A 13,071-nucleotide genomic window follows, 5' to 3' on the forward strand; every position below is an offset into this window, starting at 1 on the left:
GGTACGTAGGAGTGGAATTGCTCTGTGAATGTTCAGCCTGACTAGATACTGTGGACAATTTTCCAAAGTGGTTTCACTAATTCCAGCCCCTATCAGTGGCATATGGGATACCCACTGGCTGTGTGTCCTAGCCAACATGTTGCTCTCACCATTTTCAAGCTTGAGATCTTGGTGTCGTCTTTGTCCTCCTCCCTCCTCTCAACCCTGCTCTACCTGGTGCTAAATGTGAGGATTCCAGAGATGGGTTCTACCCCATCTAGCTCTCAAGGAGCTCACAGTGAGGTAGGGAGACAGCCCCATAAACAGTGACCACGGAGAGGGAAGGGGGTTTTGGTAAGAGTCCACCCAGATTGCTCTGGGAACTCAAAAGCCTGACATTTCCTGGAGGCTCCACTGAATATGGGTTTAAGTGTGTAGGGCTTTGAAGGATGTGTAGGAGATTTCCAGACATCCAGGAGACCAGAACATTCTTGGGTTACACTGAGCATCACTTCTGTTCCTCTTCCCCCATCACAGCTGCCAAGTTGAGCTGGTTTTGGGTCTGCATTCTCTCCACCCTTTCTTTCCTCTCCATCCCCAAGGCCCAGCTCCCCCTCTGTCCTCTGTCACTTTCCCTGGAACTCTTCTTGCAGCCTCCTCCTAGGCTCCGCCATGTCCCCCATCGCCTGTGTGGTGCAGATATGGCCCAGGGCCCCAGGTCTCCTCTCTTCTTCTTCGCGGTCCTGGGCTCCCTCCCCAGGCCTCTGACCTGGCCCTGGGTGCTCTCTCCCCAGCGCGGGCACTGGCCGCACAGGGTGTTACATCGTTCTGGATGTGATGCTGGACATGGCGGAGTGTGAGGGCGTCGTGGACATCTACAACTGCGTGAAGACCCTCTGCTCCCGGCGCGTCAACATGATCCAGACCGAGGTGAGGGTGCAGCCCTCCCCCACAGCCCCTCCAGGACAAGAGTCCCTCGTGTGGGAGCGCAAAGCTGGTGGAGGGTGTTAGAAGGGTGTCCTAGGATGTCTCCTTGTCCTTTCCCATCCCTGGACTTGGCCTACCAGCCTCTTTCTTTTAAAATTTATTTTTATTGAAGTCAGTTGATTTGGATGAGATGGATGGCATCATCGAGGCAGTGGACATGAACTTGGGCAAACCTTGGGAGATGGTGAGGTTCAGGGAAGCTTGGCATGCTGCAGTCCATGGGGTCGCGAAGAGTCGGACATGACTTGGTGACTGAACAACAGCGTAGATGATTTACAACGTTGTTAATTCCTATTGTACAGCAAAGTGATCTGGTTACTCATATATACATTCTTCTTTTGAATATTGTTTTCTATAATGGTTTATCATACTGCTACTGCTACTGCTGCTAAGTCACTTCATTCGTGTCCAACTCTGTGTGACCCCATAGATGGCAGCCCACCAGGCTCCCCCGTCCCTGGGATTCTGCAGGCAAGAACACTGGAGTGGGTTGCCATCTCCTTCTCCAATGCATGAAAGTGAAAAGTAAAGTGAAGTTGCTCAGTCGTGTCCGACTCTTAGCGACCCCATGGACTGCAGCCCACCAGGCTCCTCCGTCCATGGGATTTTCCAGGCAAGAGTACTGGAGTGGGGTGCCAGTGCCTTCTCCAGGTTTATCCTAGGATATCCTTTAAGACTGGAGGATAATTGCTTTGCAGTGTTGTGTTAGTTTCTGCTGTACAACCACATGAATCAGCCATATGCATACATATATTCCCTCCCTCTGAAGCCTCCCTCCCCATCACATGCCGTCCCCTGCCTCTAGGTCATCGCACAGCTGCCAGCCTCTCAGGGTCTTCCCAAGCTCAGCTCCATCGTGTTCACTTGGGTGAGGTCACACAGCACTGGGCCCAGGTCATAAGTTCTACAGTCAAGACATAATGCTTATTGGGTTTGTCTCCTCTCTAGATGTGTGACCCTGGGCTGTCCCCTCACCTTCAGAGCTTCTCGTAGGGTTATTATGGGATGCAATGTGAGATCAATGAGCAAATATCCATGGAGGCTGTTTCAAGTATGGTGGGTCCCACATGGAGTAACACATGGCTGGATTCTACCTCAGAGCACCCCAGCCGAAACTTTGAACTTGCCTCCTCCTGACCCTGAAGTCTCTCACTTCTGCTCCCCTCCTGGTTCCTCATATTCTCTCCTCCTGTTCTAGGAGCAGTACATCTTTATCCATGATGCAATCCTGGAGGCCTGCCTGTGTGGGGAGACCACCATCCCTGTCAGTGAATTCAAGGCCACCTATAAGGAAATGATCCGCATTGACCCCCAGAGTAATTCCTCCCAGCTGCGGGAGGAGTTCCAGGTGGGGCATGAGTGTGTGTGTATAGGTGTGGTTCGTGAGCGAGCATGTGTGTGGCATTGGGAGGCGCTCAGTGCTGTAGGGGGCTTCCCTGGTGGGTCAGCTGGTAAAGAATCTGCTTGCAATGTGGGAGACCTGGGTCCGATCCCTGGGTTGGGAATATCCCCTGGAGAAGGGAAAGGCTACCCACTCCAGTATTCTTGCCTGGAGAATCCCATGGACAGAGGGGCCTGGTGGGCTACAGTCCATGGGGTTGCAAAGAATCAGACATGACTGAGTGACTGAAAAACAACATCAAGAAGAACAAGAGGAAGAAATGGAGACTCCATGAGTCAGGATGCCTGAGGCATGAAGGCAGGAGGGGAGGGGAGGTGGCCCAGAGTCCTCGGCTTGCTCCTGTGCCAGGCGTTCCTTGACAGGCCCGGGAAGATGGCCACCTGTGCCAGGGCCCTGGAGTCCGCTTTGTGGAAGACTTGGGGTTTCAGGGCTTGGCTCCTGGGAGTGATCCTTACGGTGCCTTCTGTGTATTGAAGGTGGTGCACGTGCCAGGCTTGGTGTTATCTCACTTTATTCTCCCAGCAATCCTTTGAGGTAGGCAAATAATTATTCCATTTTACAGCAGAGGGAAAATGAGGCTTAGAGATAGAGTAGCTTGTCTACAGTATACAGGTGGCGAGGAGGCAGACTCCAGTCTCCAGAGCTCCGTCCGGGCCCTGCACAGCCTGAATCCAGGGAGCCTGGGTTCCCTCCCTCTCTCTCTTCTTTCTGGACCTCAGTTTCTCCATCCATAAAATGGGCATAATAACCCAGCCCAGTCTCCTTCATGGGGCCTCATGCGGGGAGGAGACCCCACAAACACAGGACATCACCTTCCCTTCCTCTCCCTCTCTGTAGACTCTGAACTCGGTCACACCGCCGCTGGATGTGGAGGAGTGCAGCATCGCCCTGCTGCCCCGGAACCGGGACAAGAACCGCAGCATGGATGTCCTGCCGCCTGACCGCTGCCTGCCCTTCCTCGTCTCCACGGACGGGGACCCCAACAACTACATCAATGCGGCCCTGACTGACGTGAGGCGCGGGGGTGGGCTGGGCTCTGGGACACCCTCACCCAGCAGTGAGGGAAGGTGCAGGAGCCAGGGAGGACTCAGGTTAGGGGAGCCCTCTGCCTTTCTGGGGCGGCCCATTGGGTGGCCTTCCTCCCGCACCAAGGATCTTCTATTCAGGGCACTCAAGAACCAGTGCTCCCCCTCAGGTATTACCCTCAGTCTGAGTAGGGATCTGGGTGGTGGAGTTCAGGCACGGCTGTCTCCATGGTTAGGCCCAGCAGAACCTGGGGTAGGATGAATGATTCAAGGGCTTTGGCTGGGGAGGCTGGGAGGGTTTGGGGTTGGGACGTGAGATTTGGTATCTGGAGCCAGGGGAGCTTATCCTGGGGTGGTGGAGCTAGAGCCTGCCCAGGAACCTGGCCTGGAGTAGCTATTTGCTCCCCATGCCCAGTGGTCTGAGGACTCAGGAGCTGTTTAGAAGCCTCTACTCCCAGCTCAGGAGGCTCCACCCCCTTTATTGGGCTTTGCAAACAGAACCAGGGAATTTAGGGTCCAGTGAATAACTTCAGGGTGCCACTGCCTGAGGGGGACAAGTCTTGTGAGTGACCCCTATTCCTTCCTAAATGGAACCAGTTTGAGAGAGAGGTACAGGGGCACACAGGTAGAGGTAAGATGTTACTGTTCTAAGGAAACTGGTGAGACTGGAGAAGGTGACTTCAGCTGTGTGGCTACGTGGATGGCTACTCCTTCAGCCTCGGGCGGGGAGACCTGTCCTCCCAGACTCAGTAGTCCAGCTGGAGCCCCTCCCCGCAAGGGGCAGGCCTTTACATGTTGGTGGGAGCGGCAACAGTTGAATGCACAGCTTCTGAGGAAGAGCTGGCCTGGAAAGAGAAGGGGAGGGCCTTCCCTTCAGAAGCTGAGCACTTCTGGTCTTGTCCCAAATCCACCTGTGAAGGTGGATGTCACCACTGGATGTCCATCCACGTGGAGATGAGGGCTGTGGGGAGGGAGCTTCCCCCATCGCAGAGATGAGGCAGACGGGCTTTTCTTGGCCCAGTTCTTAGCCAGAGCCTCTTGGCACAGCGGTGCAGGGAACAGTGGGGTTTCTCCAAAGAGAGAAAGCTCCCATACTTCCTTCCCCAGGGGCTTCCTGGAGTGAGCTGAAGGCAAGCAGGGGCGAGCAGTCACAGCCACTGAAGGGAGTGAACGGAGAAGGGGCTGGGGTCCTGGGGAGGTGGCCTAGGGTGCTGGTGAGCTTTGGAGGGGGACGTTGGAATCTGTGGCCTCACTCTCGGCTTGCTCTCTGGCCTCAGTGTGCCCGTCTGCACATGGGGGCGATGGAGGGGAGGCTCTCTGACGTCCTGAGCCCCTGAGCTGGAGAGGGTCACATTGGGCTCCTTGGCCTGGTGGGAATGGGCCAGTCCGGTGGAGAAGCTTCCTTGGGGCTGTGATATGTCACACTTGATCCCAGCCATGCAGGGCCTGAGGCTTATGAGCCAGGCCCTGCTGCTTGCATTGCGGTGAGCTTATCTGGGGGCCAGGTGGGGGCCGTTTTTGGTGGTTAAGTCTGCAGGGAGCCCCACTGGGTGCCCAGGCCTGAGTGTTGGAGAGTCTGGCTGGGCTGGGCATTGGGGAGCTGCCAATCAGGAAGCCTTTGGTGGGTCCTGGGGAGAGGGGGTGGTAACAGAAGAGCATCAGGAGAGGGAGGGGACATGGCACAGCAGGGACAGGGCAGGGTACAGGAGACTTGGGGCTGGAGCACTGAAATGGGGGCAGGGCTGTGGCTGGCTCACCTGGTGGGGCAAGGTCAGGAGTAGGGAATGGGGTCAGTACTGGTCACTGGTCTGGGGGCTTGAGTTGGGGTCCAGACCCTTCATCCATGGAGTTGGAAGGCACCTAGATATTTGTTTATTAAAAAAATATTTCTTGAACTCCTATAAAGTTCTGGTCACAGGCCACACCCTGAAAAAAATCTGCTCTCCTGAACCTTGCCTTTGGGGAAATGGGTTGAGACAGTCAACAAACAAGTATACAATGGACTGTCAGTTACTGTTAATTTCTTAAAAAAGCAACCAGATAGAGGAAGTGTTTAATGTGGGTTTTGGGGTATGCATGTGGTTATTTTTGATGCATTGGTAAAGAGGGCCTCTTTGAAGCGGTTGAAGTTAAGGAATGGCCAGAAAGAAGTGAGGGAGAGAGCCCTGTACACCTGGGAAGTTTGTTCCAGGTAACAGCAACAGCAGGTGCGAATGGCAGGGAGCAGGCTTGGCCAGCCTCTGCCCACCACGCCCAAGCTTCCATTGCCACCTATTGGGAATCTTCCGCTATTTAGCTCGGGGGGCCATGGGCTTGGGCCTTAGAGGCCTGGGGGCTCACCCTGTCAACTCAGGCCCCACGGTGCCAGCCAGACTCCACATTGGGTCCCTAGAGGCAGCCTGGTCCTGTGGGGTGGAGCTGGGGTGGGCAGGGCAGGAGGACAGTGGGGCAGAGGCTTGGCGGTGTTGGGCGCTGAGTCCTGGTTTCCCTGCAGAGCTACACCCGGAGCGCGGCCTTCATTGTGACCCTCCACCCGCTGCAGAGCACCACTCCCGACTTCTGGCGGCTGGTCTACGACTACGGGTGCACCTCCATCGTCATGCTCAACCAGCTGCACCAGTCCAACTCCGCCTGGGTGAGGGCTCCGCTGGCCAGGCTGGCCGGCTGCCTGCTGCCCAGGCCTCAGTCTGTTCAAGGGCGCATGGCAAAAGTCAGGGGTTGGAGCCCAGCTCTGCCACCTTGCCTACTTGCTGAGCTGCCTCAGATGTGTCCGACCCACTCCCAGAGCCTCGGTTTCCTTGTCTGTAAAACCAGGCTCAGCCCGGAGAAATGCAGCTGCTCTTTAGGCAGTATCTGATGTATACTAGGGACTCTGCTCGGCACTTATGGGCTTCAGGTGAGAAAATTAAGACCCAGAGAGGTGGAGGGACTTCTCCCAGGTCACACAGCTGGGAAGTGGCAGAGCCGTGCCCCTTACCTGGGGCTGCCTCCTCCCAGAGCCTCTGCTTCCTGTCACTCAGCTAATCATGGGGGCCTTTGAGGCAGAGTAGAAGTCCAGCCTCCTTACTTTCTGACAGTTTGATCTAGGGTAAGTTAATACACCTCTTCGAGCCTCAGTCTCCTTTTCTGTGAAATGGGGACTATCTCAGCACCTGTTCCGTCATGAGATTATCATCAGGATGGTGTGAGATGTGCGTGGGATGCTTAGCACTGCACCGTGACTGGCACATTGCAGGTGCTCGGTACGTGACGGGTGAAGATGATGAAGGTGACCATTGCTTCTGAGGATGGTCCAGAAGGTGGTCAGTGATCTCGGCCTGAGGCAGCTCCCCTCATTTCTTTGTGGGGCTCCAAAAGCTGGAACTCCTGGGAGGTCCAGACACCCCGCCTTCCAGCTCCATATGACCATTGCTATAAGATGAGCATGACAGCATGGAGATGGCCGCCTGGAGAAGATTGTTAACTGGGCTCCTTGCAAGTCAGGCAGTTGATATAAATGACCTAGGACTTCAGGGTAATGGGCTCCAGGATCTGGGCAGAGGTCTAAGGGAGTCCCATGTTGCATGAACCCTGCCCTTACTAAGATGGAGGGGAGGGACCCAGAGGGAGGCTCACAGAGATGTCATTCACTAGTCACATATTTGTTCATTCATTCAACCACCTTTGCTCATGGGCCACTCCCTATCAACCTGGTGGGGAGGTGGACGGGGAACATGTGGCCCCTCCCAGATCTCATGATTTAGGGGAAGCAGGTACTGAAACTGATCATGACAGCAGAGGCAGAAGGCTACCATGGAGCTGGTACAGGGACACAGAGGAGCCTGGGGGATGGTGTATCAGGGAGGGCTTCCTGGAGGAGGTAATGTCTGAGCTGAGAGGTACCGGAAGGGTAGAGTTGAGTTGGTGAAGAGATGGGGGACAAGTGGTCCATGGGGAGGGAGCAGCATGTGCAAAGGCCTGAATGCAAGGAGTTGCCAGGACCCCAGGAGAAAGAGGAAGGTGGTGTCTTTCCTTCATGGTCAGAGAGGGAGGCAGATGGAGCAGGGTATTGCCTGGGAGGAGCCCGGGGACTATTTCACAGCTGGAGAAACTGGGGCTCGGAGGAAGGAAGAGCCTTGCTAGAAGGCTCTACTGGAGGGCTGGGGCCTCAGACCAGCTCCCCAGAAGACCCACATATTTGTGTGTAAGGGGGTTGTGCCTTCCCTGTCCCTCCACTGGCTTGAGAATGTGACCTGGAGGGGGGTACCTTTAGGACCCTGACTCCACGGAGGGGTCCTGGGGCAGGAGTAGGGGGGTGCTAAGCTGTGCTGCAACAGAGGGACACCCCATGTCTGTAAGCTGATGCTGGAGGGCTGAGGCAGCGAGAGAGAAGGCCTCGGGGCAGGGGTGCTGGGGTGAGCGGGGGTCATTTGAGGCTTGTCCTTGGAAGAAGGCAGCCAGGGGGAGGTGTATGTGCTTGTGAGGGTGTTAGGTATAGCTGTCTAGCGGCACAGCGGTGTCAATGAACCCACAACAAAGAGTTTGTCTCTGCTGACTTGAGTGTATCAGTACAAACGCACCGGGCGGGTGTACACTGTGATTTGATAGGTGAGTGGTGGGATGTTGGGGGCCGGAGGGGGGACTTGAACGTGAGTCTGGAGTGAGTGGTGGGCTCCTGGGCAAACATGGAGGTCTGGGGGTGGGTGTGAGCAGCAGCTGCCCCACCAGCTCGGCTCAGCTCAGCTCGCCTTCCCATCCTGCACAACAGCCCTGCCCGCAGTACTGGCCGGAGCCAGGCCGGCAGCAGTATGGCCTCATGGAGGTGGAGTTCGTGTCGGGCACAGCGGACGAGGACTTGGTGGCCCGAGTTTTCCGGGTGCAGAACATCTCTCGGGTGAGTGGGGTGGGAGCTCCAGGATGAGAACCTGGGTGGGGGCTGGGCTGGACCCTCTCGAGGTCCCCAGGGGGCCATGGAACCCTGGTGCTCAGGTCCCCTGGCTGATTGCTTCCGCCCCAGATGCAGGAGGGGCACCTGCTGGTGCGACACTTCCAGTTCCTGCGCTGGTCTGCCTACCGGGACACTCCTGACTCCAAGAAGGCCTTCCTGCACCTGCTGGCGGCGGTGGACAAGTGGCAGGCGGAGAGCGGGGACGGGCGCACCATCGTGCACTGCCTGTGAGTGCCGGCCCGCCCTTGGGTGGGAAGAGGGCTTGGGGCGCCATGGACCGGGGGCAGAGGTCGGGGTGAGAGAGGGCTTCAGGGCTGGCATCCCAGCCCTGAGCTTCCGGACAGCATGGCCCCATAAAGCTGACCCTGCCTTCCTTGGAGGAGCCCTGTCACTTTCCAGGGTGTGGACTCCATCCTAAACGCGTGACCAGTATAGCCTCTTTGTGATGTTTGACTTTGCCAGTTTAATTGGAGAGAGTCCTGTGTAAATAGATGAACCCATGATACGGTAGTGGTACACTTTTTAAGCCAATGGAATCCTGGCCTTTGTTCGTGCCTGCATGCATGTACTTTCTTTCTTTCCTTCCTCGTGCATTCATTTACATGCCTCATTCACAGGTTCATCTATTCACTTACATCTGGGTGCACTCATTCCTTTGCCCCCCACATTTTCATGCTTTCAGCACTTACTGACCCTAGTGCCAGGCTGGGCACACAGGATGCAGGGGCAGGGAGCTGAGTCAGGCAGGGCCTGGCCCTCTCAAGGGCTTTTGGTTTTAGTGGGAGATGCCCCTCAGGAAGGGGACAGAGGGCCTGGTTTGTCCCTCATCTCCCAAAGAAGCACCGCCCCAGGTCACAGAGAGCAGAGGAGGGAGAGGGCTGGGGGACTCAGAGGGTCTCCCTGGCGGTGCCGCCCGTTTGGGAGTGTCTCTGTGCGCTTGAGGCTGTGTCTGTGATACTGGGGGTGACTGGTGATCTCAGTGTTTGTTTTCCACTCTGCTGCCTGGATTTTTGCTTGCTGCCTTGCAGCGCTCCTCTGTCACTGACTTTGTCTGGGTGTCTTTCTCCTGGAGTGTGTCTCGATTCCTTGTTCTCAGAATCTGCTCTGTTTCTCTTAGAGGTTCTGTTCTAGATACCTTCCGCTTGGGATGCTAGTCCTTTATCCTCTGACTCCACCCCCTTAACCAGCGCTTCCTGCTGCCCACCTTTGGGCTCCCTGACCCCTTCCATCTGGGTTTCCTAGCCCCTCCCCTCTGGGTTCCCTGACTCCTCCCTTCTAGGGTCCCAGGCCCCGCCCCTCCCTTCTGGGTGTCCTAGCCCCTCCCCTCTGGGTTCCCTGACTCCGCCCTTCTAGGATCCCAGGCCCCGCCCCTCCCTTCTGGATGTCCTGGCCCCTCCCTTCTGGATTCCCGGACTCCTCTCTTTTGGGTTCCCTGGCCCTGCTCTCCATCTTTGAGTTCACCCTACCCCGCAAGCCCAACCCCAAATCTTTTCATGTCTCTCCTTTAGAAATGGGGGCGGCCGTAGCGGCACCTTCTGCGCCTGCGCCACGGTCCTGGAAATGATCCGCTGCCACAACCTGGTGGACGTTTTCTTTGCTGCCAAAACGCTTAGGAACTACAAACCCAATATGGTGGAGACCCTGGTGAGGAGCCCTGTACCCCTTGCCCGTCCGCTTCCAACCTCCTGGTCCACTCCCTACCAGGCCCCCCTCGGATACCCTCTCCCGTATCTGGGCCCCACAGTTGGGCCTTGGGGTCTAGTCCTGTGGTGCGAAAGCGTCACCCCCATTTCTCCCTTCTCCCTGACCGTGGGGCAGAGAGGGACCTGGCTGGTGACTCCTGTCCCTCTCCCAGGATCAGTACCACTTCTGCTATGACGTGGCCCTGGAGTACCTGGAGGGGCTGGAGTCAAGATAGCAGGGGCCCCTGGCTTGGGGCACCCACTGCGCACTCAGGGCCAGGCCCACCATCCCCAGCGGACCCACGAGGAAGACCTGCGCCCCCAGGGAAAGCACTGGAGTGGGTGCTGGGCCAGCCTGGTGCCCCCTTCCACTGTGGGCAGGGCCTTTCAGCATGGCCGTGAGCAGGCTGTGTGCCAAGGAGGAGCTTAGCAAGACTGCAGCCCAGCCTGCCTCATGGGGTCCTGCAGGCCTGCTGAGAGCCCTGGCACCTCCTGGCAGAGTGGCCGGCTTGGAACTGCCAGCTTAGGGGGCCCCAGACCCAAGCCCCTGGACTGCATCCTAGCCCTTGGCAGAGATGAGTGAAGCCCTGCAGAGCAAATGGCAGGCCAGGGTTTCCACCCAGCTTGGCCCGATGTGGGGAGAGTATGCATTGGGGCTTGGCATCTAATATCCCATCTGGCCGGCCCCTGCAGGTCTTGGGGAGACCACACTCTGCCCTGATTCTCCAGTAGGCACTTCAGACTGGTCCTCGCAGGGGCAACTTCAGCTCCCTTCTCCACCCCTCGCCTCCCTGCAGCCCTAGGGATATTTTGCTCATGATCCCCCCAACCCCGAATTTCTGCATCCCTGAATGTGCCCTGACCTCCCCCAAACCAGGATCTGCCCATCCCTACCCTGTCCTGTGTGGGGTCCCTTTCTTGCTTGACCCAATGTCTGCAGAATGACGTCACCTCAGCCCCCTCTGCTTGTCACTTCAGGCCTCACTGGCTGGGTCCTCCTCTGCCTGGGTCAGTGACAATCGGCAAGGCTGCACGACAGCCCCTGGGGTTGAGGTCCCTGTGGCTCCTGGTCAGGGTGCCTCCTGGGGCGCTGTTGTCAGGGGTGCTCACCACCCCCTAGGGTTTGGAGAAAGAAGGTATATTTTGAGATGGAAGATCAATGCTTTTCTGTTTATTTTTTGATGGGTGGGTGGGAAGTTCTCTTTAAAATGGGGCAGGCCACACCCCCATTCCGTGCCTCAATTTCTCCATCTGTAAACTGTAGATATGACTACTGACCTACCTCGCAGGGGGCTGTGGGGAGGCATAAACTGGTTGTTTGTAAAGCGCTTTGTAAATAAACGTGCTCTCTGAATGCCACCGAGCAGCCTTTTATGTGTCTGACCAGCCTGACTGGAACCTGCCCCCAGCCTCCCAGTGCCATGGGAGGGCCCCGGTCTGGTCTTGGATTTTCCATCCATAAAATGGGGGGAGAGGCATGGACCCGAGCATCATTCAGGGGCCTTCCACTTGCAGAGCTGGCTCCACCCAAGCCTCTGAAGCACTCAGAGAGGAGGCTTTATCCCGAGACCTCTGATGGCCATGGAGCTGCCTCTCAGCCCCTGTGGGCTTGGATCTAGGTTGAGCTCCTTTGGGTCCCTCCTGAGAAGCTCAGGCTTTGGTGTCAGACAAATGGTCCCCCAGGGCTGTGAGACCCTGGGCCAATCAGCTGCCTCTCCCGACCTTGGTTTCTTTTCCATTTGTAAAATGGAGACAGTTCTATTTAGGATGAAATGAGACAGTGATTAAGTGCCTGTGTGGTGGCGGGTGTGTGGAAAGAGGTCCGTTTAAAACACAACACAGACCGGACAGGGTGGACCCACTTCAGCTGCCCGAGTCCAGCCCATCCCCAGTCTTGGAGGAGGAGTGAGCTGGCTGGCAGGGACTCAAGTCACCCCTGGCTCTGTCACAAACTTGCTGTAGGACATGGGCAAGACTCTTCGTTTCTGGGCCTTGGTTTCTTCATGTGGAGACTGGCACTATGATGTACTGATTTTGTCCACACTGACTGACTCTGCCTCAGTTTCTCCATTGGTTGAAGAATACAGTCCATTCTAAAACCCTCACAATTCAATATCCTTTAATCTGAATTAAAAATCTTTTGATGGTTACGATCCCACTTAGCGAGGGCACAAGCTGACCTTCCCATTCATTCTGAACTGACCACTAAGACTTACCTGATGGGCCACAAATGTATGTCATAGATACCGGCCAAGCATTATCTGGGACTTGCTTTGACCAACAGAATGTGGCAGAATTGACATCAGGTGAGCTTCTGGGCTTCCCAAGTGGCGCTAGTGGTAAATAACCCACCTGCCAATGCTGGAGACATGAGTCGTGGGTTCTATCCCTGGGTCTGGGAAGATCCCCTGCCGAACGGTGTGGCAACCCACTCCAGTATTCTTGCTTGGAGAATCCCATGGACAGAGGAGCCTGGTGGGCTACAGTCCACGGGGTCATAGAGAATCGGACGTGACTGAAGCAACTTAGCATGTAGCACGAGCTCTGGCTTCTAGACCTCGAGAGGCATTGCAGCTTTTGCTTTTGCCCTCTTGGCACTCTGCCGTGTAATGAAGCCTGTCTCGCCTACTGGGAGATTCAAGGGCACATGGAGAAGAACCAACATGTGGTGAATGAGGTCATCTTGGGCCTTCCAGTCAGGCTGACCTGTCAGGTGAGTATACCCACATGATTAAGCTTAGCAGAAACTGCTCAACCGACCCCTAGAACTGGAAGAGATAGCAAATTGTTCTTTTAAGCCAGGAGGTTTGGGGATTGTTTTGTTATGCAGCAAAAGCTAACTAATACATATGAGTTCTGTGCAGTGGGTCAGCGGTCCTGCTTCTCCATCAGGTGCTGAGTTCCTTAAGGGCAGGAAGTGTTTCCGTGTTCACCTGATTGTATCCATTGCCTGGCAAAGTACTGGACTTGAAGCAGATGCTTAGGAAATGTTGGCCTGAGAGAGGGAGGGAGGGAGGGAGGTTCTGCCTGTCTGTCTGGCCTTACTCGAGCTTTCAGAGGAGCTTAGGA

The 13,071-nt window shown here is 56.1% G+C and overlaps 1 protein-coding gene across 1 annotated transcript in view; it reads left to right on the forward strand.

Moving 5' to 3' along the window:
* Window positions 1-11,365, forward strand: part of PTPRU (protein tyrosine phosphatase receptor type U) — an 88,525-nt gene extending 77,160 nt beyond the window's left edge. The window contains 8 exon segments of the mRNA XM_070384323.1: window positions 774-909; window positions 2,165-2,314; window positions 3,206-3,379; window positions 5,888-6,028; window positions 8,141-8,266; window positions 8,390-8,547; window positions 9,829-9,964; window positions 10,176-11,365. Coding sequence (XP_070240424.1) covers window positions 774-909; window positions 2,165-2,314; window positions 3,206-3,379; window positions 5,888-6,028; window positions 8,141-8,266; window positions 8,390-8,547; window positions 9,829-9,964; window positions 10,176-10,238 — 1,084 coding nt within the window. The 3' untranslated portion in view covers window positions 10,239-11,365.
* Window positions 11,366-13,071: the final 1,706 nt, after the last annotated feature.

The sequence above is a fragment of the Bos mutus genome, chromosome 2 (assembly GCF_027580195.1).
Source record: "Bos mutus isolate GX-2022 chromosome 2, NWIPB_WYAK_1.1, whole genome shotgun sequence".
Lineage (NCBI taxonomy): Eukaryota > Metazoa > Chordata > Mammalia > Artiodactyla > Bovidae > Bos > Bos mutus.